The sequence below is a fragment of the Neovison vison genome, chromosome X (genome assembly GCF_020171115.1).
Source record: "Neovison vison isolate M4711 chromosome X, ASM_NN_V1, whole genome shotgun sequence".
In the NCBI taxonomy this organism is placed as follows: Eukaryota; Metazoa; Chordata; class Mammalia; order Carnivora; family Mustelidae; genus Neogale; species Neogale vison.
Genome location: NC_058105.1, coordinates 16,195,686 through 16,217,982, shown reverse-complemented (window position 1 = coordinate 16,217,982; position 22,297 = coordinate 16,195,686). Strand labels below are relative to the sequence as shown.

The 22,297-nt window shown below is 45.9% G+C and overlaps 1 protein-coding gene across 1 annotated transcript in view; it reads left to right on the top strand.

Annotated features, from left to right (window-relative positions):
- CT55 (cancer/testis antigen 55) overlaps nucleotides 1-21,812 on the top strand; it is a 39,660-nt gene extending 17,848 nt beyond the window's left edge. The window contains exons 5-7 of the mRNA XM_044234684.1: nucleotides 339-523; nucleotides 20,888-21,024; nucleotides 21,640-21,812. Coding sequence (XP_044090619.1) covers nucleotides 339-523; nucleotides 20,888-21,024; nucleotides 21,640-21,812 — 495 coding nt within the window. The remainder of the gene's footprint in view (nucleotides 1-338; nucleotides 524-20,887; nucleotides 21,025-21,639) is intronic.
- The last annotated feature ends 485 nt before the right edge of the window (nucleotides 21,813-22,297 follow it).

Here is a 22,297-nt window from a genome sequence, read left to right as displayed (position 1 = left end):
AAGTGGAGAAATGGCCTTCTGTTGGCCACCACATTCCTTTCTCGCTCTATCCCTTTCACTCCCTCAGCCGTCGCTGGAGAGGTTAATGGACATTATGTGGTGTATCTAGTGCAAAGTTTCTAATCCTCGACTGGGGCCATGTCTGCAGGGCTTCTGACTTAGCGGCTGTGAGGTAGAGGTCGCCATGGGTAGTTTTAAAAAGTGTTCCCGGTGTTTCCAACATGGTGGCCAGGCTGGGAATGGAGTGACCTACAGATTAAAGTGAGAACGAGGAGATGCAGGCCGGGTTACAGCGGGCGGTGCTTTTACATCAACAGTTCTATTATCTGTAATTACAGGTCTGCATTACTAGCCTCCATGGAAGAAATGGGGTGATAGATGATAGCATCTTTTTCACCTTGGAATCTCTGAAGCTGCCTGCTGGATACACACCTCAAGTATCCGATGTTGTTAACGCTGTCGTGGTGGAGAGCATTCAGTCCTGCTACACTTGGAGGGCAATTTCTATGACTCCAGTGAAAAGGTGCTAATAAGAGAATAGCATTTGTGTTCCCTGGGCTCTTCTCTTTTCTTATCAGCAAAAGGCCTGGTTTAAATGTGTTTTGTGAAAAAGAGCTTAGTAAGCCTCAACAGTTAATTCAAGCACAGCCTTTCAAGTTCCATGTGGCCTGGTTAAATGGAGTGTACCTTCTGGAGAGTGGCCAGCATTTTTCATTATTGATTAAAGACATTTTTACCTTAATCCTTTGTTTATCTTTTTTAAAGACTTTATTTATTTGAGAAAGAGAATGAGTAGGGGGTGGGGAGGGGCAGAGGGAGAGGGATATGGAGACTCCTTGCTAAGCAGAGGGCCTGATGCAGGGTTGATCCCATAACCCTGAGATCATGATCTGAGCTAAAGCCAGATTTATTTATTTATTTTAAAGATTTTATTTATTTATTTGACAGAGAGAGAGACAGAGCACAGGCAGGCAGACTGGCAGGCAGAGGGAGAGAGAGAAGTAAGGCTCCCTGCTGAGCAAGGAGCCCAATGCGGGACTCGATCCCAGGACGCTAGGATCAAGATCTAAGCTGAAGGCAGCCAGCCGCCTAACGGACTGAACCACCCAGGCATCCCTGAAGCCAGATTTATTTGAGAGAGTGGAAGAGAGATAGTGCAGTAGCAGGCATGTGGGGTAGGGGCAGAGGGAGAGGGAGAAGCAGACTCCCCGATGAGCAAGGAGCCTGACTCAGGGCTCAATCCCAGGACCCCAGGATCATGACCTGAGATGAAAGCATACATGTAACCAACTGAGCCACCCAGGCACCCCTACAAACCTTTACCTTTTTTTTTTAAGATTTTTATTTATTAATTTATTTGACAGATCACAAGTAGGCAAAGAGGCAGGCAGTGGGGGGCGAGGGGTGGAAGCAGGCTCCCTATCGAGCAGAAAGCCCAATTTGGGGCTCAATCCCAGGTGAGCTGAAGGCAGAGGCTTAACCCAATGAGCTGCCCAGGCACCTCCAAGAATCTTTATTTTTAAAATGCGGTGTTCACCATAAGTTTTTTTTTTAAGATTTTATTTATTTATTTATTTATTTGACAGACAGAGATCACAAGTAGGCAGAGAGGCAAGCAGAGAGAGGAGAAAGAAGACTCCTCACAGAGCAGAGTGCCCGAAGTGGGGCTCGATCCCAGGACCCTGGGATCATGACCCGAGCCAAAGGCAGAGGCTCTAACCCACTGATCCACCTAGGCGTCCCAAGTTTTTTTTGTTAATCTGAGTTTGCATTACAGGTCCATGAGATGACCCAGCCATGTAATGGTTAGTTCCCCCATGTTATGCTCAGTGGGTGGAGTCAGTATCTTCTAGATTTTAGGTATCACTCATTGATTCACTCTAGAAATAGTGTTTGCCTTCTGTGTGCCAGCTCCTGGGGTTATAGTCTTGAATGCAAAGGCCCAAACCCTTTGCCCTGATTGAACTTGCCTTCTGTTCATGCCTTCTGTTCATGTTCAGGCTTCCTGAGCCTTGGAGTCACGGGACAGGATGGGGCAAGTGGGACACGGTCAGCTCCAGATCCCCCTAAAACTCATCCTGCTGAAGCAGCACCAGCCCCATGGGAACCCCAGAGAAGCCCACCACTGAACAGGAGAGATTCAGGGGCCATGGATTCTCCCACCTCACCACCCAACCCCCGTACTCTCTCACCGGGTACCTGTGGGGAGGGTGATCTTGAGACGGACGGTGGCTCACCACTGTCCTTGACCATCTGTCTTGTCCCCGTCAGGGCATCTCCCTGGCCTCCCTGAATGGATGATGTCATGGCTCCAGGACCAGGGGGCAGGAAGGATCTCTCTGGGCTGTGTTAGCAACAAGGTTTTAATAAGTCGCCTGAAAGCCCAGGGACCCAACACCCGCTGTTTCTGGGCCCGGGGGTTCTGCGGTAGAGCTTCCCAACGGGTGTGCGCGGGGCTGGTGTGGTCCCAGGATCTCCCGGGCTTTTTGTGGCGATTGACATGAAGGTCTCAAGACCGATCATGGTGGTGAGGCAGGGAGTGTTGGGTGTAAGGCAAAGGTGGGAGTACTTGCCAGGAACATACAGAGTTCTTGGGTGTCCTGCTCACTGTCTCAGGAGTAGAGCAGACCTTCTCTGGACAGAGTCAATCTTGGGGGGCTCCTACTTCAGCTTCCCCTCGGCTCCCAAGAATGGGTTCGCAAGGGATTCAAACACGTGAGCCGGGTGAAAACAGGAACTGTGCCTTTTTATCTTTTTCACCAGCATTAGCTGAGCATGTAACAATACTGCTTTAAAAAGTTAACAGATGAGGGGCGCCCGTCTGGCTCAGTCAGTGAAGCATGTGACTCTTGATCTCAGGGTTGTGAGTTCAAGCCCCATGTTGAGTGTGGAGATTACTTACAAATAAAATCTTTTAAAAAATTATTTTGTTTATTTGAGAGGAAGAGAGAGGGAGAGAGCACCAGAGGGGGGAGGGTCAGCCAGAGGAGACTCCCTGCTGAGCAGGAAGCCTGACATGGGGCTTGGTCCTTAAAAATAAAACCTTAATTCAAAAAGCACCAGGGGCCTGGGTGGCTCAGTCAGTTAAGCGGTTAAGGGGCTGCCTTTGGCTCAGGTCAGGATCCCAGAGTCCTGGGATCCATTCCCACATCAGGCTCCCTGCTCATCAAGGAGTGGGCTTCTCCCTCTGGCTGCCGCTCCCCCTGCTTGTGCTCTCTCTCTTGCTCTCCTACTGTCAAATAAATAAATAAAATCTTTTTTTTTTAAAAAAAGGGTCAGAAAGACTCCTTAACCTTGACCATGATTTTGAGGATTAAATGAGATAGTGGATCCAAGTTGCTAGTCCAACATGAGGATACTGGGCAGTCAAAATTCATGACCATTTTTCTCTCTATTTTGCTGAAAGCAGAGGCCCAGTACCATTCTCCTAGCAAATAGCCAGCATTGCGAGAGCCTTCGTCCTACTTACTTTCTGGTTGATGCGGTGCAAATAGTGCTTTTCGACACTATAGGAAGACCATACATCATATGGAGCTTGGAACTATGCGCACTTACTTCCCTAATGGATATTCTGGTTAAGCCTCTGTTTCACATTTAGGTTTGCCTTTGGCCTGAAATGGGATTTTTACAGGCACCAGTGGAATTGTAAAGAATATAGAGATGAAATTCTAGAAAAGAGTAAACAGCATTGACAACAATAAAGCCCAAGGAAAGCAGCAGACATGTTGCAAGGGTGGTTCATGTCCTTTTGGATGAAGGTAGCTGGTCCTAGTGACTAGGGCATGGAATACAGTGAGTGCAAGGTATAGTTCCAGACACGACGGTGAACGGTAGTTCCAGACACGACGGTGAACGGTGGTCTTATGACACTTGAGTTTGGGCTCGAGACAGATTGCAGTAGGCAAATGGTAGGACTCTATATATCCTCTTTTCTAAATCCATCTTCTAAATGCCTCAACTCCTGTAACCCTTCCACTGTGTTCTCTTCCACTGTGTTTATAGAAAGACTAAGAAGTTAATTTCAAAGATGTTTATTTTTTTTCTTTTTAAAGATTTTATTTACTCATCTGACAGACAGAGATCACAAGTAGGCAGAGAGGCAGACAGAGAGAGAGGAGGAAGCAGGCTCCCTGCAGAGCAGAGAGCCTGATGCGTGGCTTGATCCCAGGACCCTGGGATCATGACCTGAGCCGAAGGCAGAGGCTTCAAAGATGTTTATTAAGGAACACATGGAAGAAAGGACCTTGAAGTACAGGTAGGAGTTTCATGGTGGGGCATGGAGGTCAAGTGCATTCCACACAACGGGAATACAGTGGCCGTATCTTGGGATAGTGAATGCATACACCCAAGTGTATGATTTGTATATTAGCATCAAGGACGGACTCAATAGTTTTAACCATATTCAAAATGTATGAAAAGCTAATTGACATGTGTATTATTATACCCACCTCAGAAATAGTATCAGGTGCCTGGCTGGCTCAGTGGGTTAGGCCTCTGCCTTCGGCTCAGGTCATGGTCACGGGGTCCTGGGATCCAGGCCCACATCGGGCTCTCTGCTTGGCAGGGACCCTGCTTTCCCCTCTCTCTCTCTCTCTGGTGCTCTGCCTACTTGTGATCTCTCTCTCTGTCAAATAAATAAATAAAAATCTTTAAAAAAAAAAAAGAAAGAGGGGTGCCTGGATGGCTCAGTGGGCTAAAGCCTCCACCTTTGGCTCGGGTCATGATCCCAGGGTCCTGGGATCGAGCCCCGAATCAGGCTCTCTGCTCGGTGGGAGGCCTGCCTCCCCCACCGCCGCCTGCCTCTCTGCCTACTTGTGATCTCTGTCAAATCAATCAGTAAATAAGTATCAATGAATAAAACTGTGTAAAGCAACATAAGGAAGCCTACAGATCCTGGCACAAGAGCATTTCCAAGCATTCATGGGGGGTGGGCGATGGGCGGTTAGAAGATCTTAGTGCAGCTTGCACATGTCCCTTCGGTGATCACCCAATTCAGCCTGCACCTGCTGTGTCTGTGGGGAGGGCACACCATGTCACGGCTCCTTCAAATCAAGTATACAAACAAGGTAAGGATATCCTTATATGCTCAGTGCAAGCTGCAAGTCTGTGTTTCTTTGCATATTCTGTTCCATCAAAACCAAATTATGACTATAAACTCTTTCCTTCTACGATATCGTATTTAGTTTTAGGAATAGTGTCCTCAATCAAAAGGTCAGTTGCATCTGTCCCCAGATGTCATAGGTGACTTATGTTTTTGTTGTTTTTAAATGGTTTTATTTGGGGCGCCTGGGTGGTGTAGCCACTTAAGGCTCTGCCTTCGGCTCAGGTCATGATCCTGGGATCCTGGGATTGAGCCCCACATTGCGGGGTTGGGGGGCTCTGTTCAGCGGGGAGCCTGCTTCTCCCTCTCCCTCTGCCGCTTCCCCAACTTGTGCTCTTTCTCTCTCTCTCTGTCAAATAAATAAGTAAAATATTTTAAAATTGCTTTATTTTATTAATTATGGCAGCATCTACACAATGTAAAAAAGGTCCATTTGTATGCAAGCCATGTTGAGTTTTCATTCTACATACAATACTTGGTGCGTGTGCGGGTTCGTTCACACAGATGAATTTATTGAGTTTCCATATATTGCTTTACAGTCTTGCTTTCAGCTTTTATTTTGGACAAATTTCACAAACCGTCAGCCAGGTGGTTATAAGCTTTCAAAAAAATAAATGAATCTTCATTGGGGATTCAAATGGCACAAACAGGTGCCCTCAGATACTGTTTTATTCAAAAGACACAGTTCTCTGCAGCTTTAACCTCACACAAAGACAGAATCAGGCATAACAGTGAGAACACAATGAGTGTCCACTTAAGCTCCAGGCAAACCACAGAGTGCTGAGGGGGCCCATGGGTTTTACAATTAGATTCAACATTATTTTCCTTTCTATTTATACATGTCTGTACTCTCCTTACTAAGGCCTTTGTGTGTGCCTTGTGATGATTATATATGCAATGAATAAGGATATTACAATACATAGGAGATAGAAAAAAAGCTAAAACTAAGTAAAACCTCGTTTTCTGATCCCTGATATTGGGAAAGGAAGCCATTCGGAGGGTAGTACAGTATGGAAATCACTCAGAAAGGAAAACCATGCATGAATTAATTATATCAGAGCAATGTTTACATTTTTAAAAAAGATTTTACTTGATTTTTTTCCAGAGGGTATTTTTTTTAGATTTTATTTATTTCTCAGAGAGAGAGAAAACACAAACAGGGAGGAGGGTTAGAGGGAGAGGGAGCAGACCCCCCTGCTGAGGAGGGAGCTGGAGGCTGGGGGATGGGGGGGGTGTCTCTCCATCCATGACCTGAGGGCAGACGCTGAACCCAGTGAGCCACCCAGGAGCCCCAAGATTTTATCTTTCTTTTAAAGTAAGCTTGGGGGATGCCTGGGTGGCTCAGTTGGTTAAGCAGCTGCCTTCGGCTCAGGTCATGATCCCAGAGTCCTGGGGATCAAGTCCCACATCAGGCTCCTTGCTCGGCAGGGAGCCTGCTTCTCCCTCTGCTTCTAGCCTGCCACTCTGCCTGTGCTTACGCTCTGTCTCTCTCTCTCTCTGCCCACTTGTGATCTCTGTCTATCAAATAAATAAAATCTTTAAATAAAAAAGCTTCTTAAGAGAAAGCCTATGAACGGAGGCCACCCAGAACCTCCTGTGTCCCCCTAAAAGCAAGAAATAAATTTCCCATGTGAAAGGTGCCCTTCCAGGACCAAGAAATAAAGAGATATCCTTATTTTTTTTAATGATTTTATTTATTTATTTGAGAGAGAGAGAGAGTATGAGAGGAAAGAGATCAGTGGGAGAAGCAGACTCCCTGTTGAGCATGGAGTCCGAATGTGTGACTCGATCCCGGGACCCCAGGATCATGACCTGAGCCAAAGGCAGTCGCTTAACCAACTGAGCCACCCAGGTGCCCCAGAGACATCCTTATTGACAGAGGTGGGGAATTCAGAGCAGAGAAGCCTGTAGAAACAACCTTGGTTACTTTGAACTAATGTAGGACCCTGGCCCAAATCTGTTTAGAATTCCTTCCTCACTGAAACTTGCAAAGTTAAGGTTTTGTTTTTTTTTTTTTTTGTCCTGTCAATTCCTTGAAGATTTATTATTTCCTTGTCTAAAAGTAAGACTTGGTCATTTTGGGGGGTCTCAAATTCAATATTGGGCCTCCGTGTGCACATAATAAAACTTTGGGTTTTTCTTTGTTAATCTGTCTCATACAAATTTAACTCTTTTTTTTTAAGTTTTATTTATTTAAGTCATCTCTGCACGCACTGTGGGGCTTGAATTCATGACCCTGAGATCAAGAGTCACATGCTCTTTTGACTGAGACAGACAGGCGCCCCTACATTTAATTCTTTTTTTAAGATTTTATTTATTTATTTGACAGAAATTACAAGTAGGCAGAGAGGCAGGCAGAGAGAGAGGGGGAAGCAGGCTCCCTGCTGAGCAGAGTGCCCGATGCGGGTCTCGATCCCAGGACCCTGAGATCATGACCTGAACTTTTTAAAGGCAGAGGCTTAAACCACTGAGCCACCCAGGCACCCCCTAAATTTAATTCTTAATCCAGCTGACAGATCTGGAGTGTAGAAAAGAATTTTTCTTTCCATCACTTGTATAAAATTCCATCATGTTTCTGTCCCAGTTAGGACCTACTTAAGTTGAAAACTTTCTAGTAGCAAAGTAGAGATGTGGTTGGCTTCTATTTTCCTGACTTGGAATCGTTGTTTGTTTGTTTGTTTCCTTACACCTGTAAAGTGCTGAATGGGGTCACACATCTCCAGGCTCAGGGCAGGATGAAGGAAGGGTGAATGTTGAGGATGTGAGGAGTCTTATTTGAAGAGTAGTATCATGACTCGGCCGTGATGCTCTCTGGTCTGGATATGGCTGTCGAGAGTTGATTCTTTCCTTTGTGGGATGCGTTTCATGGATTTCCTTGAGATTCTTCCACTAGGAACATCTGAGGCTGTTCCTTCAATGTGGAACCTGGGCAACACCTCTCCTCTGTTCCTCCCATAAGACACCCCCCCCACTCCCTGCCTCTTTTGCTAAAGCTTTTTGGATTCCTGGCAGTTCTCTTGGTTGGGGTCCTTTCCCAAATGACCCAGTAAGGCTTTCACTCAGAGTCCACATTTGGCCTGGGCAGGGGGACATTCCTCTTTTCACCCTGCAGTCCCAAATGCAGGGCAATTGTCTTCTTCTTGTGGCCCCCGACTCCGCTGCGATGAACCCCTTTCTCCAGGTGCTTGTCTGGAGGTCTGGTGGAGGCTTGAGTCGGTGTATAAACCGGTGAAATATCGCCGTGAAAAGAGAGTTTATCCTTTTATGAAGACTAGATTGAAAGTCTTCGGAAAGTCTGTTTACTATGCTGGAACTAAAATTTTTTTTTTTTTAAAAAGAAATACTAACAAAACAAAGTCTTTGGAAATTCATTATTTAAAATCATTGAATTGTGATGACAAAGAAAATGGCAAAAGATTGAAGGGCTCCTGAAAAAAATCAAGAAGGTCTCAGTATTTGAGCTGCTTCACAGGGGACTCTAAGGTCAGCTTCCCTTCAAGGAGACACAGACTGGGGCACCCGGCTGGCTCAGTCGGTAGAGCATGAGACTCTGGGTCTCAGGGTTGTGAGTTCAAGCCACACATTGGGTGTAGGGATTACATAAAAAAGAAATCTTTCCAAAAATCAAATAAAGAGACCCAAACTGGAAGGGGTGGGGGGGAGACTGCATATGAATGTGATGATTGGGACAACCCACGAAAAAATGCAACTGGCAGGCCTTTGTGCAAAGAAAAGGCCTTGGCTGCATAGCAAAAAGTTGCTAAGTAAATGAATATTTACAGGTTTCATATTAAAATAAGATGCTTAATGTATGCAGGTATCATTATCAATATGATTTTGCATTTGAATCTGCATTTTCAATTATCTGATCATCTACCCATCAATTCTGATTTTGTAAGAACAAAGTGCTTCAATTTTGTAAAGAATCCCCTTCCCTCAGTCAGGCTCTAGAATCAGGGAAACACCTGTGAGGCAGAAAGGGGGAGACAGAACCTTCTCTTCAATTTTGGCGTCTCCCTTAAGCCATCCTCTTGTATCTGTTTTTCTTTTCATGCTCAAAATTCTGAAGTACAGTTGAGCCTTGAACAATTTGGATTTGAATGGTGCGGGCCCACTTATGTGGATATTGTTTCTCAATAACTACAAGGCAGTATTGTAAATGTATCTTCTCTTTATTGTGGTTTCCTTAATAACATGCTCTTTTCTCTAGCTTACTTTATTGCGAGAACAGTATATAATACATCTAACATACAAAATATGTGTTGACTGTTTATGTTATCAGTAAGTCAACAGTTGGCTATTCGTAGTTCCATTCTGGGGAAGCGAAAGTTATAGATGGATTTTCCATTTCACAGAGGGATGGAAGCTCCTAACTCCCATGTTGTTCAGGACTTAACTGTGTATTAGTTTACATATACCTTCACATTTGTCCTTCACATTCTCTTAAAAAGTCTCAATAGGCCAGTTGCTGAGAAGATAATTAATTACACCCAAAACTATAAGACTTAACAGCTCCTCTCAGTCTTCTTTCATTGAAGTATTTTCTGGAGCACTTGACAGTGTTGGCCACTCTTTCCTTAGTTCACTTGCCACCTGGGTTGAGTTTTCTTCCACTTTCTCTGACTACTTATTTTTACCTCCTCATCTTCTTTTTTAAATAATGTTTTTAAAAAGATTTCATTTACTTTAAGAGAGAGGTGGGGGGAAGCAGAAGGAGGGGCAGAGGGAGAGGGACAAGCCAACGCTGAGCTGAGTGCAGAGCCTGATGCAGGGCTCGATTTCAGGACCCGGATCATGACCTGAGCCGAAACCAAGAGTCAGTCGCTTAATAGACTCAGCCACCAAGATGCCCCTAATTTTCCCTCTTCTTGAGTGTTGTCTACTCATGGGCCCAACCCAGGATTCTTTTCTTTTTTTTTTTTTTAAGGTTTTTATTTATTTATTTGACAGAGATCACAAGTAGGCAGAGAGGCAGGCAGAGAGAGAGGGAAGCAGGCTCCCCACTGAACAGAGAACCCAATGCGGGGCTTGATCCCAGGGCCCTGAGATCATGACCTGAGCTGAAGGCAGAGGCCTTAACCCACTAAGCCACCCCGCCGCTCCTCAACCCGGGATTGGGATTCTTAACTTTAGCTTCTTCTCTTCCTATTGCTCATACTCCTTTATTCAAGTCTATTATTTCCATTTTCACTTTGAGGACCATGCCAATGGCTTTTCTGTGCTTGAAACTCAAGAGCACTGTACTCAGACCTTGGCAGGAGTTCAATAAAGGCTTGTGGAATAAACTTCCAAATGTACTGTGTTAGCCCTGATTTCTCTCCCAAGCTCCAAATCTTACATATTAGGGAGCTAATACAGGGTTGTGGCCAATTGAGTGGGCCATACTGTAAGATTGCTTCCGTTTCAATCTTGGTTCAGTTACTAGCAAGTATGTGGCTTAGAGAAAGTTATGTAACTTTTCTAAGGCTCATTTTCTTGGTCCCTAAGAGATGATAAGAAAATCTTTCTCATAAGGCTAACATAAGTTTTAAGCAATGCAGTGCATGTCAAGACTAACCTAAGTTTTAAGCAATGCAGTGCATGTCAAGGGCTTAGCAAAATGCCTGACACACAGTGAACCCTCTATAAATAGTAGCTTTTGTTTAACTGCTTGGTAAACACTGCCTCACTGATGTCTCCCAAATACCTTATCTGTCTAAAACTTAATCCATTACCCTAAACTCAAAAATTGTTTCTCCTCTTCTGTGCCCTATTTCAGTTAACAAAATTTCAACTGTTTTAGCCAGTGAGGTTGAATTGATTTCCAAATCTTTATCTACATCCTTCTAAACCTTCACATCTAACGAATTACTAAGGCTTGTCAAAAAAAGTGAAAAATTAAATCTTCAAACTGAGCTGGGAACAGTCTTCAACCTAATTTCGGTCCTTTCCATCTTTCATCTGGACCATTCTGATAGGCTCCAAACTGGGATACTTGGGAAATGTGGATTTCTTCAGAGAATGCTAGCCCATGATAGTTTCCCCTTAATAAAGATATCCTTTGTTAACCTTAAAAATAAAACTGCCAAATACTTTACCAGCAAAAATGGGTTTATTCAAGAATAGCAGAGAATTGCAATCTGGGAGAAGTTAGCTGCGACAAAACCATAGGCAAGTCTAGAGAACAAAGGAGAGGAAGGCTCTTGTGGGGGAAACTGGGGGTTGGAAGTATAGTGACTTCTCATTGGCTGAGCTGTGACCATCCCACAGTTGTCTGCCTGAACTTAAGAAGCCTGCACAGGGAGACAGGAGACTAAAAAGGTGGGTTGAGGTCAGATCATTGAGTGTTTAGAAACTTGGACTTGATTCTTTAGGCAGTAAGGAGTCATTGAAAGTTTCTGAGTCAGTTAGAAATATTATATAGGAACATTATTGGTAACAGTTTGAAGGTGTGAAAATTAATAAAGGGAAACCTCTCTAAAATGGAGTTGGGAGGTGGCCAGGGGCAGCTCTCACTCCCTACCTACCGCTCAAGGTCAATCGCAGACCCAGCATGAAGAGAAGGACCTTGCAGGTGGATACTGCAAGGGAGGGAAGAGGAGGGAGGGAGGAGGGAGGAAGACTCCCTGGCAACAGCTCAGCCAATGAGAAGCCACTATAGTTAGAACACCCAGTTTACTCCAATGGACTTCTAGTTTACAACATCCCTGCCCACTGGTCCCCTTTATTAAAGAGCCTTCTCCTCCTTCTTTCTCTAGACTTAACTATGGTGTTGCCCTAACTTGCTTATCCCAGGTTGTAATTCTCTGCTGTTTCCAAATAAACCCACTTTGGTGGTAAAATAATTGGCACTTTTAATTTTTTAAGATTACCAGGACAAAACTTAGAATGTTTTGATATGTTAAAGGTTCTCTTGAACATGCATTTGAGCACAAGTTTCAGACTGCTATGTGGCCTTATTTACTTGCACTTCTGTTGATGTTCTGCTAAATAATTACCATGTCCGTGAGATTTCCTGCTAAAGCGACAGGTGTACAGCAGGGAGGAAAGGTGCTTTTTCTGATTCTGATGTGATAATATAGAAAAGAAAATTGATTTTCTTTAATGTGGCCCCAAATACCTAACAAAACACTATCAAATTAAATACTGACACTGGTTGAATGACTTCATCCTGAGTTATAAATTGCTACGTAACCATGGATAATTGGAACTTCCATAGAATCTAGAGTATGTATTTAAATACAACACTTTTTCCTGGAAATGGTTATGAAATGGTGACAATAGTTCTTTCACAAACCTGGCACATGGGAAATGGCAATCAATTTTTTAAAAAAGGTTTTATTATTTATTTGACAGAGATCACAAGTAGGCAGAGAGGCAGGCAGAGAGAGGGGGAAAGCAGGCTCCCTGCCGAGCAGAGAGCTGGGCACATCAGTTCTTAAAACTGCTTTTTGTTTAATTTGGCGATTTGTCTCTAAGTATATCAATATTTGAGTCACTGAACAGAGTGAAGTGACTAGCAATAAATTATGACTTTGTTTCCTACACATAACTCTCAAATTGTTAAAATTTTAGCTAATCATCATAAAAGACAACATTAATAATGAAAGCATTTAAACAATAAATACTTTATTCTCTTTTATTTATCATTAATTAAATATATTCTTTATTTATACTTTTTTAAAAAGATTTTATTTATTTATTTGACAGACAGAGATCACATATAGGCAGAGAGGCAGGCAGAGAGAGAGAGGAGGAAGCAGGCTCCCTGCTGAGCAGAGAGCCGGATGCGGGGCTCGATCCCAGGATCCTGGGATCATGACCTGAGCCAAAGGCAGAGGCTTAACCTACTGAGCCACCGAGGCACCCCATTTATACTTTTTAAAGAAAAAATACAAATTAAAAAAAAAACAAATTTGACCCTTCCTATATTGTCTGCAAAGTACTTCCAAACTATTGTCTAGGCAAACAAATATTGATGGTCACTTTTCCCAGGCAACCGTGCAGGAAGTATCAGGCATTCTACTCATCTTCTCCCTCCCGGCACCATGACTTAAAAAAAAAATTCACAAATGTAGGGCAGCTGGATGGTTTAGTCAGTTAAGCCCCTGCCTTTGGCTCTGGTCATGATCTGAAGGTCTTGGGATCAAGTCCCAAATTGGGCTCCCTGCTCATTGGGGAGTCTGCTTTTCCCTCTACCCTTCCACCCACTCGTGATCTCTCTATCTCTCACTCTCTCTCAAATACATAAATAAAATCTTTAAAAAATAAAAAAGAATAAAATTTTAAAAATCAAATGTAATGGAGAATCAGTGGCAAAAAGGACAATGAATTAATATAGCTTCATTTCTGCTTTCACATGCAAGCAGTTTAAGAGAAAGCAAAGCAGGATGCTTTAGAGACATCACAAGCCAAGTGGTTGCCAGTTTCATAAAGAAAAGACTAGATTTCAGCGAGGCACAAAATTTTCCACCACAATGGTGGATTTAGCTCCCCATCAGCATCATTGCTCAACATCCATCATGAAAGATCCTGCCCACTAGTCTGCTCATCAAGGTCTAGTTTTCTTTTCTTTCTTTTTTTTTTTTAAAAATAAGATTTTATTTATTTATTTGAGACAGTGAGGGAGGCAACACCAGCAGGGGGAGTGGAAGAGGGAAGAAGCAGGCTTCTTGCTGAGCAGGGATCATGACCTGAGCTGAAGGCAGAGGTTTTAACCCACTGAGCCACCCAGGCACCCTCAAGACTAGCTCTATTTTAGTCAAGACTTTCACAATCATTATTCAGTCAAATACTTTTAACACATTTTAGTAAACTGTATACTAAATGGATTCATGGTTCATAATTTATAATTTGTAGCTAAATGATCTGAGGCAAAATATTTAAAACAGTTAACATACATGCACCAATGTATTAGGTGGCTGTGAATATTAACATGATACTGTAATATTACTTTTAAAATTCTATAGCAATACGCAAATGTAAATTGTTAAGATGATATTTGTTATTCAAAGGACACTGTGATAGTGCTCATTTGGAAAGACTTGTATTTAGTAGTATTAACTCAAAGAGAACTAAACAAAGTGACTTTAAAAAAAAACAACCATGTTGGGGCACCTGGGTTACTCAGAGGGTTAAGCCTCTGCCTTCGGCTCAGGTCATGGTCTCAGGGTCCTGGGATCAGGTTCCACATCGGGCTCTCTGCTCAGTGGGGAGCCTGCTTCCCCCTCTCTCTCTGCCTGCCTCTCTGCCTGCTTGTGATCTCTGTCTGTCAAATAAATAAATACAATCTTTAACAAAAAAAACAAAACATGTTTTGGGGATGCCTGGGTGGCTCAGTGGGTTAAGTGTCTGCTTTCTGCTCAGGTCATGATCCCAGCGTCCTGGGATGGAGTCCCGCATCCGGCTGGCTCCTTGCTCGGCGGGGAGCCTGCTTCTCCCTTTGCGCGCTCTCTCTCTGACACAGAGAGAAATAAAACGGTAAAAAAACAGGTTTGATGACAAATTAATACAAGCTTAGTATAAAAATATTGGAATTTCATATACTTTGATAAAGCAAAAGTAGTTCTTATTCCACACACTTCCAACCACAATCCTCCTCTCCTTTTAACCGGTTCATCCAGTCCTAAATCATTTCCTTTGATTTAGGTCATTGACTGACTCTACTTTTTGCCTTAAAGACAGTTTTGCAAAATGGGCGCATGGCTGCCTGAATTTCTTATGTCACTGCGTATTGTAGAGTCTGCTTTTAGGCAAAGTTTTGAGGGATGGATTGTAGAAAGGGCCCACAGCGACCCCCTGGCTGAATCCGGGCAGGACCACCCGGCCACCCTCCTCAAGATATCCATAGGCCCTAAGTGACCAATGGGCTAATTAGGACCAGGCATTGTTACCCAAAATAGGGAGAAATCCATAGGTCACCATAGCCCCTCCTCTTCCCCCTTTAAAAATGGCCCCCACCCCCTGCCTCCTGGCACGAAGCCTCACCCCTGCTGTTCTGCCCACAGCTCTCTCGAGCTGTGTTCCAGAAACTTCTATCCCTTTGCTCTGCCTCAGGTGAATCTTTTTCACCGCCCACACCACTGGCTTCCACCAGATTGTCACCCACCCTTTGGGGGTCCCCATCCGATCAAGAGAGACACCCTGTTTAGACACCACACATACTTGAGAAGATCTGTTACCCACAGTAGGCAAACTCCCATTGTGTAAGCCTGGCGGGGGACACTATTCGCTTAGAATGGAATATTCTGAAAAAAATCACTGACATGCCTTGTGCCTTCCATTATGGATTGAATTGTGCCCCTGACAAATTCATATGCTTAAGTCCTAACCCCCGATACCTCAAAATGTGCGTATTTGGGGTGCGTGTAATGGGGTCGTTGAAGATGCAATTAGTTAAGATGAGGTTATTCTCGACTAGGATGGGCCTCCAATTCTGTATGGTTTGGTGTCCTAAAAAGGGGACATTTGGGCACACTTGTGTGCAGGGAGACTGCCACATGAAGGGGAAGCCAAGATCTGGGAGATGAAGCAGAGCTGTAAGCAGGAGGGTTAATTTTACGTCTCAACTGGCCTGGAGGCACAGGGTATTCAGCCCTACGGTCAGACATTGCTGTGGGTGTGTCTGGAGGGTGTTTTGAATGAGATTAACATTTGAATTGATAGATTGAGTAAAACCAATTGCCCCCTGACGTGGGTGGGCCTTTTTCAAACAGTTGAAGACCTGAAGAGAACAAAAAAACGGACCCTCCTATGCATAAGAAGAAACTCCTCCTGCCTGACTGAGCGATTGAGCGAGGACAGAGATCCTGAACTGAAACATTGGCTTTCCTTGGGTGCCAAGTCTACTGGCTTTCGGACGAGATCCTTCACCATTGGCCCTCCTGGGTCTCCAGCTTGCTGACTGAAGGTCTTGGGACTTCTCAGCCTCCATAATAACTCCAGACAATTCTTTCTGATAAATCTGCCTCTATCTACCTACAATCCATCTGTCCGTCTGCCCAGCCAGCCAGCCAGCCAGCCACCCTATTGGCGCTGTCTTCAGAGAACCCTGACTACTACACAAAAAAATGCCAGATGTTGCCAGCAAACCATGAGGAGCTAGAGAGGCCTGGAACAGGCTCTCCCTCACAGCCTTCCAAAGGGGTAGCACTAACCACACGTGATGTCTGACTTCTAATCTCCAGAACTGATAGAAAATACATTTCTGATGCTTAATCCACTGAATTTGTGGCAAACTAATAAACCTTTTGACATGATAAATTGCAGAAGAGAATAGAAAAAGCAGCGTACGGGCGCCTGGGTGGCTCAGTTGGCTAAGTGATTGCCTTTAGCTCAGGTCATGATCTCAGGGTCTTGGGATCGAGCCCCATGTAGGGCTCCCCCTGCTCTGCAGGGAGCCTGCTTCTCTCTCTCCTGCCTGCCACTCCCCCTGCTTGTGCTCTCTCTCTCTCTCTCTCCACCCAGTAAATAAATAAAGCCTTAAAAAAGGGGGGGGGGAAGAAAAAGCAGAATGCTAGGTCCCCCCTTCTAAAACAATTACTTTTCCAAGCCTGCTTCCCCCACTCTCTCTGCCAGCCTCTCTGCTTTCTTCTAATCTGTCAAATAAATAAATAAATAAAATCTTAGGGGCGCCTGGGTGGCTCAGTGGGTTAAGCCACTGCCTTCGGCTCAGGTCATGATCTCAGGGTCATGGGATCGAGTCCCGCATCGGGGTCTCTGCTCAGCAGGGAGCCTGCTTCTCTCTCTCTCTCTCTCTGCCTGCCTCTCCTCTACTTGTGATCTCTAGCTGTCAAATAAATAAAATCTTTAAAAACAAAACAAAACAATGACTTTTCCAGTTGCAGATGGAGGGTTAACAACAGCCCACAGGTTAAGGCACTGTTCTCTTCCTTCCACATCTTCCCCTGTCTTTGAGAGGCTTTTCTTTCTTTTTTTTTTTTTTTCTTTACTATTCTGTTTCCTTGTACCAGCCCTCTTTTTTTCTGTTTTTCAGCACTCTCCATTTCTGATTCCTGATTTTCTAATGTGGTTTCATTTAAGCAGGGGCTTTATTTCTTCCATTTCTTACATGAACTTTGCTAGCTCATTGTTATCTGTTTATTTCCTTCTTTATCTAATCATTTCTTCTTTAATTTCATTTTTTCCCCATGATTTAAAATTTCTTAGTACTATTAAAAAAGAGTATGTCTAACTTTCTCATACACCACCTGGGAGTAATTCTTTTTCCTAGAATCATACTTTCTCTGCCTTTTGTATTGTGTTGTTGTGTTATCGTGTTCTCCTTCTTACTTCTTTTGTTTTCCTAACAGCATCAACCCACCATCTCCTTTATTTACACTTCTGCCTATTACCTGATTTGAATCACAGCAACCTTAATTCAGCCAGACATTGCTTAATAACAGATCAGCAAACAGAGGGGGAGGGGAGGGGTGTGGAGTATGAACAAAGGGAAGGTCACTGGTAGCTAAAAGGGTAGTTCTCAAGTGGTTTCCATCTCTGGTTTTATCCCCTTTCGTTGGAGCTAGAACCTGTTGGGTTCCCTGACTACCTTTCTGCCTGTCGGTCTGCAGAACTTCATCTCGCCTTTTGTTAAGTTTTTTTTTTTTTGCAAAGTTTATATATTTATTTAAGTAATCTCTACACCTAACATGGGGCTCAAACTCACAATCCTGAGATCAAGAGGGGCATGCTCCTCTGATTGAGCCAGCTGGGCACCCCCTTCTTTTAATAAGGTCTGCACATTGTATAATATCTGAAAAGACTAGTCAGAGCTCTGCATCTTCCTTTAAATGTGGTTCATGGCTGATTCTATTCCTATTATTGTAAATGGAATTTTATCCCCAATATTTTAATTTTTGGTTCACAGCTATCACAATGCATTTCTAATGTCTATTCTACAAAAAGCCACTTGGAGGGGCCACCTGGGTGGCTCAGTGGGTTAAGCCTCTGCCTTCAACTCAGGTCATGATCTCAGGGTCCTGGGATCGAGCCCCACATCGGGTTCTCTGCTCAGCGGGGAGTCTGCTTCCCCCCTCTCTCTGCCTGCCTCTCTGCCTGCTTGTGATCTCTCTCTTTCTCTCTCTCTCTCTCTGTGTCAAATCAATAAATAAAATCTTCATAAAAAAAGGCCACTTGGAATCAAGTTGAGTAGACTAAAAATATCTGTTACAGTCCCATGGAGAAACAAAGTATACAGTTCTAGGCAACAGAACTGAGGGCTTCTGTCCCAGTGTTTGAGCAAGAGACTGGGGAAAGCTCCAAGTCACTGTGCCCTACTTACGGCTCAGCATTTTATGTATAACATGAAGTGTTTAGAGGAAATACAGTCTAAGCTTTCAAGAGTTCTAAAATGTTATGACAGTAAACGTGACTTCATGATTTAATGAATCATAATTGAATTATTTCAGGGAAAACAGACACATTTTTGAAAGGTTCCTGTAACTGTGTGATGTCTGGGAAAATGAGCTGGCAAAAGTATTTTGCCTGTTTGTTTGCTTGATGGATGGATGGACGGCCTCACACTGACCTTTGCTCCACTCCCTAGAGAAAAGCATGTCTAAAAGAACAAAGTGATTTAATGGCTATTTTGCCTTCAGAGGGAATTTATAGTCTTAGATACTGTACTTGATGCTAATAGAACTTTATTTTTATTTTTTATTTTTTTAAAGATTTGATTTATATATTTGTTGGGAGGAGAGAGGGAGAGCACAAGCAGGGAGAGCAGCAGGCAGAGGAAGAAACAGGCCCCTGGCGGAGCAAGGAGCCTGATGTGGGACTCGATTCCAGGAGCCTGGGACCGTGACCTGGGCCGAAGGCAGATGCTCAACTGACTGAGCCACCCAGATGTTCCTAGAACTTTTTTTTTAAAAAAAGATTTTATTTATTTATTTGACAGAGAGAGAGAGATCACAAGTAGGCAGAGCAGCAGGCAGAGGGAGAGGGGGGAAGCAGACTCCCCGCTGAGCAGAGAGCCCTATGTGGGGCTCGATCCCAGGACCCTGAGATCATGACCTGAGCTGAAGGCAGAGGCTTAACCCACTGAGCCACCCAGGCACCCCGCTAATAGAACTTTTTAAAAAATATTTATTTGTCAGAGAGAGAGAGAGAGTGTGCGAGCACAAGCAAGAGGAACAGCAGGGAGAGGGAGAAGCAAGCTCCCATGGAACAGGAAACCCCTGATGGGGCTCCAGCCCAAGACGCTGGGATGAAGACGAAGCTGAAGTCAGAACAGTTGGAAGTTAACCAACTGAGCCACCTATGGGCCTCGAACTTTTGTTCCTAGACACATGTATTTCTTTTCAAAAAAAAAAAAAAATTATTGATTGAGGCGCCCTGGTGGCTCAGTCATTAAGCGGCTGCCTTCAGCTCAGGTCATTATCCCGGGGTCTGAGGATCGAGCCCCGCTTCAGGCTCCTTGCTCAGTGGGAAGCCTGCGTCTATCTCTCCCACTCTCCCTGCTTGTGTTCCCTCTCTCCCTGTGTCTCTCTCTGTCAAAGAAATAAATAGAATCATTTTCAAAAAAAGTATTGATTGACTGAGAGAACTCCCCAGCACGTGGTGGGTGGGGGGAAGCAGCAAGGGAGAGGGGAATCTTAAGCCCATTGTGTGCCCAGCGCTGAGCCCAAACGGGGCTTGATCTTAAAACCTGGAGATCTTGGCCCAAGGTGAAACCAAAAGTCAGAAGCTTACCCAGGCTGAGCCACCCCAGGCGCCCCCAGATGTATGTTTTCTTTAGAAAGATTCTTTACAATTAAAATGTATATGTAGGGGCGCCTGGGTGGCTCAGTGGGTTAAAGCCTCTGCCTTTGGCTCAGGTTCTGATCTCAGGGTCCTCGGATCGAGCCCCGCATCGGGCTCTCTGCTCAGCAGGGAGCCTGCTTCCTCCTCTCTCTCTGCCTGCCTCTCTGCCTACTTGTGATCTCTGTCAAATAAATAAATAAAAATCTTTATTAAAAAATGTTTATGTGGGGCGCCTGGGTGGCTCATTGGGTTAAAGCCTCCGCCTTCGGCTCAGGTCATGATCCCAGGGTCCTGGGATCGAGCCCCGCATCAGACTCTGCTCAGCAGGGAGCCTGCTTTCCCCTCTCTCTCTCCGCCTGCCTCTCATCTCTCTGTCAAATAAATAAAATCTTTAAAAAAATGTATATGTAACTTACCAGCAGCGTGTCCATTTATCCTTCCGCTAAATGGGTTCAGGTGGCCCTCAGAGCACAGACCCCCTTTACACACATGAGGGAGCCCCTTCCTCCCCTTTCCTTCCAGCTGGCTCAGACTTGGGGGAGAGGGAAGAAGAGGCAGGCAGCCAACTGAAAATCAAGAAAGAGAGGTGGCCCACCCCTTCCTCGTTGCATTTTCACTTCTTGTTCCTGTTCCTTTCCTCACTCCAGGAAGACGGAGGAAGGCTGGGCATTGTGTCCGCTTTTCCGGAGCCTTTGGGAGTGAAGGAGCCTCTTCCCTGGACCTTCGGTGCTGGTTCTCCAGGGATGCTGTCAAGCCCCATGGGAAGGATTCCTCTGAGAAGAGGGTCTGGGCCCCAAGACGAACCAGAAGGCAGAAGGCTCTTAAGGAGGATGGGTGTGGACGTGGGCAGTGCTGTGCAGGCAGCGCCCAGGATCGACCCCTGGGGCCAATTTCCTTTCCCTTTCCCTCTTTCTGTCTCCCTCTCCTCTCTGTCTCTGCCAGCCGCTGCCCTATTAAATATCTTATTTGTGCTTCTGACTTTCGGAGACACAAATGGGACCCTGCACATGGACACTGAAATGCACCCCCCCCCCGTAACTTTGTGGTGGGGGGACATCCTTCCAGTACGATCGATGACCCATCGATAGGCACTTGGTGGAGGCTCTGTGCCGAGGCCTCTCCAACCTCCAACCCCCCACCCCCACCTCCGCCCCACAACCTCTGCCCCATGAACATGGCCCTCAGCTGTTTTGCGGTCGGAGGTGCCACCGCGTGTGTGCTGCCTGGGACCGGCCTCTGCCCAGGGTCAGGCGCACCAGGGACATGCGCCCTAGGCAGTGCCAGCTGCTCTGGGGCTTCTCGAGTGCCACCCGCTGCTCGGGTTCAGGGACCTGTGCGCACAGCTGTGCGCCCACGCCGCCTGGCACCAAAAGGTCCATGGCCACAGCCCTCCGCGCAGCGCTTCCCGTCGCTCAAGGTGGCGGCTGTGGGACTCGTCCCAAGCGGCCCGGCCTGTCGCGCCTCCCTTTGGTGTGAGCCGCGCGGCAGCTAGTGCGCGAAGCCGCCCCTCCCGCGACCCCGGAGGCCAAGTCAGACGGCGGCGGCACAGGGGACAGGCCCGGGGAGGTGACTGCATGTGGAGGGGCTGCAGCGGTTGCGCTTAACCGCGGGCGGGAGGGACACGGAGGAGCGGGCGTCCCGAGGTGCGGGCAGGCGGGTGTGGGGATGGCGGAGGACTACGCACGCCCGGCAGGGAGCACCGGGACTGGAATCGTCCCCGCCTCCCGGGACAGGCGAGCCCACGGTTGCGCTGCTCCCACGGCTCCGCCCTCGCTCGGGTGCCCTGGTCGTCGCCCCCTCCCATCCCCCGGGGGCAGGCCGCGTCCCCACGGCGCACGACTGCCGGCTTCTGCACGCCCACGTCCTCACTCAGCCCCGCACATTCTCCGCTGCCAGCTGCCGCCCACCAGGCTTTACCCCATCCCGCCGAGGGGGGCCCCCGGGGGACATCGAGAAGAGCCCTTTCCTTCAGGAGGCCCTGAAGGTGTGACGTTCCCGGAGTATTAGAATGTCGTGTGCTCTGATTTTTTTTTTTAGATTTTATTTATTTTACAGAGCGAGGTCGCAAGCAGGCAGGGAGGCAGGAAGAGAAAAAGGAGGAAGCAGGCTCCCTGCTGAGCAGAGAGCCCAACGCGGGACTCGATCCCAGGACCTTGAGATCATGACCTGAGCTGAAGGCCGCGACTCAACCCACTGAGCCACCCAGGCGCCCCTGATTTTTTTTAATATGAAATAAAACCAACAAAGGCACAATGCTATAGTGTCTAGAATGATATTCCCATGAGCGGCAGAATAACAAAATCAAAACCAGTACCCTAAACTTCCCACCCCGCTCGTGGCCCGTTCTTCAACATCAGCTTTCACCAGGGTAGCGACTAGGTTTCCCAGGGAGCCACAGCCAGGCGTAGGGACGGGAGTCTCGGTTCCGGAGGGACCCGCTTGTGCATCACCGTTCCCCGGCTCTTGTTTCAGGTT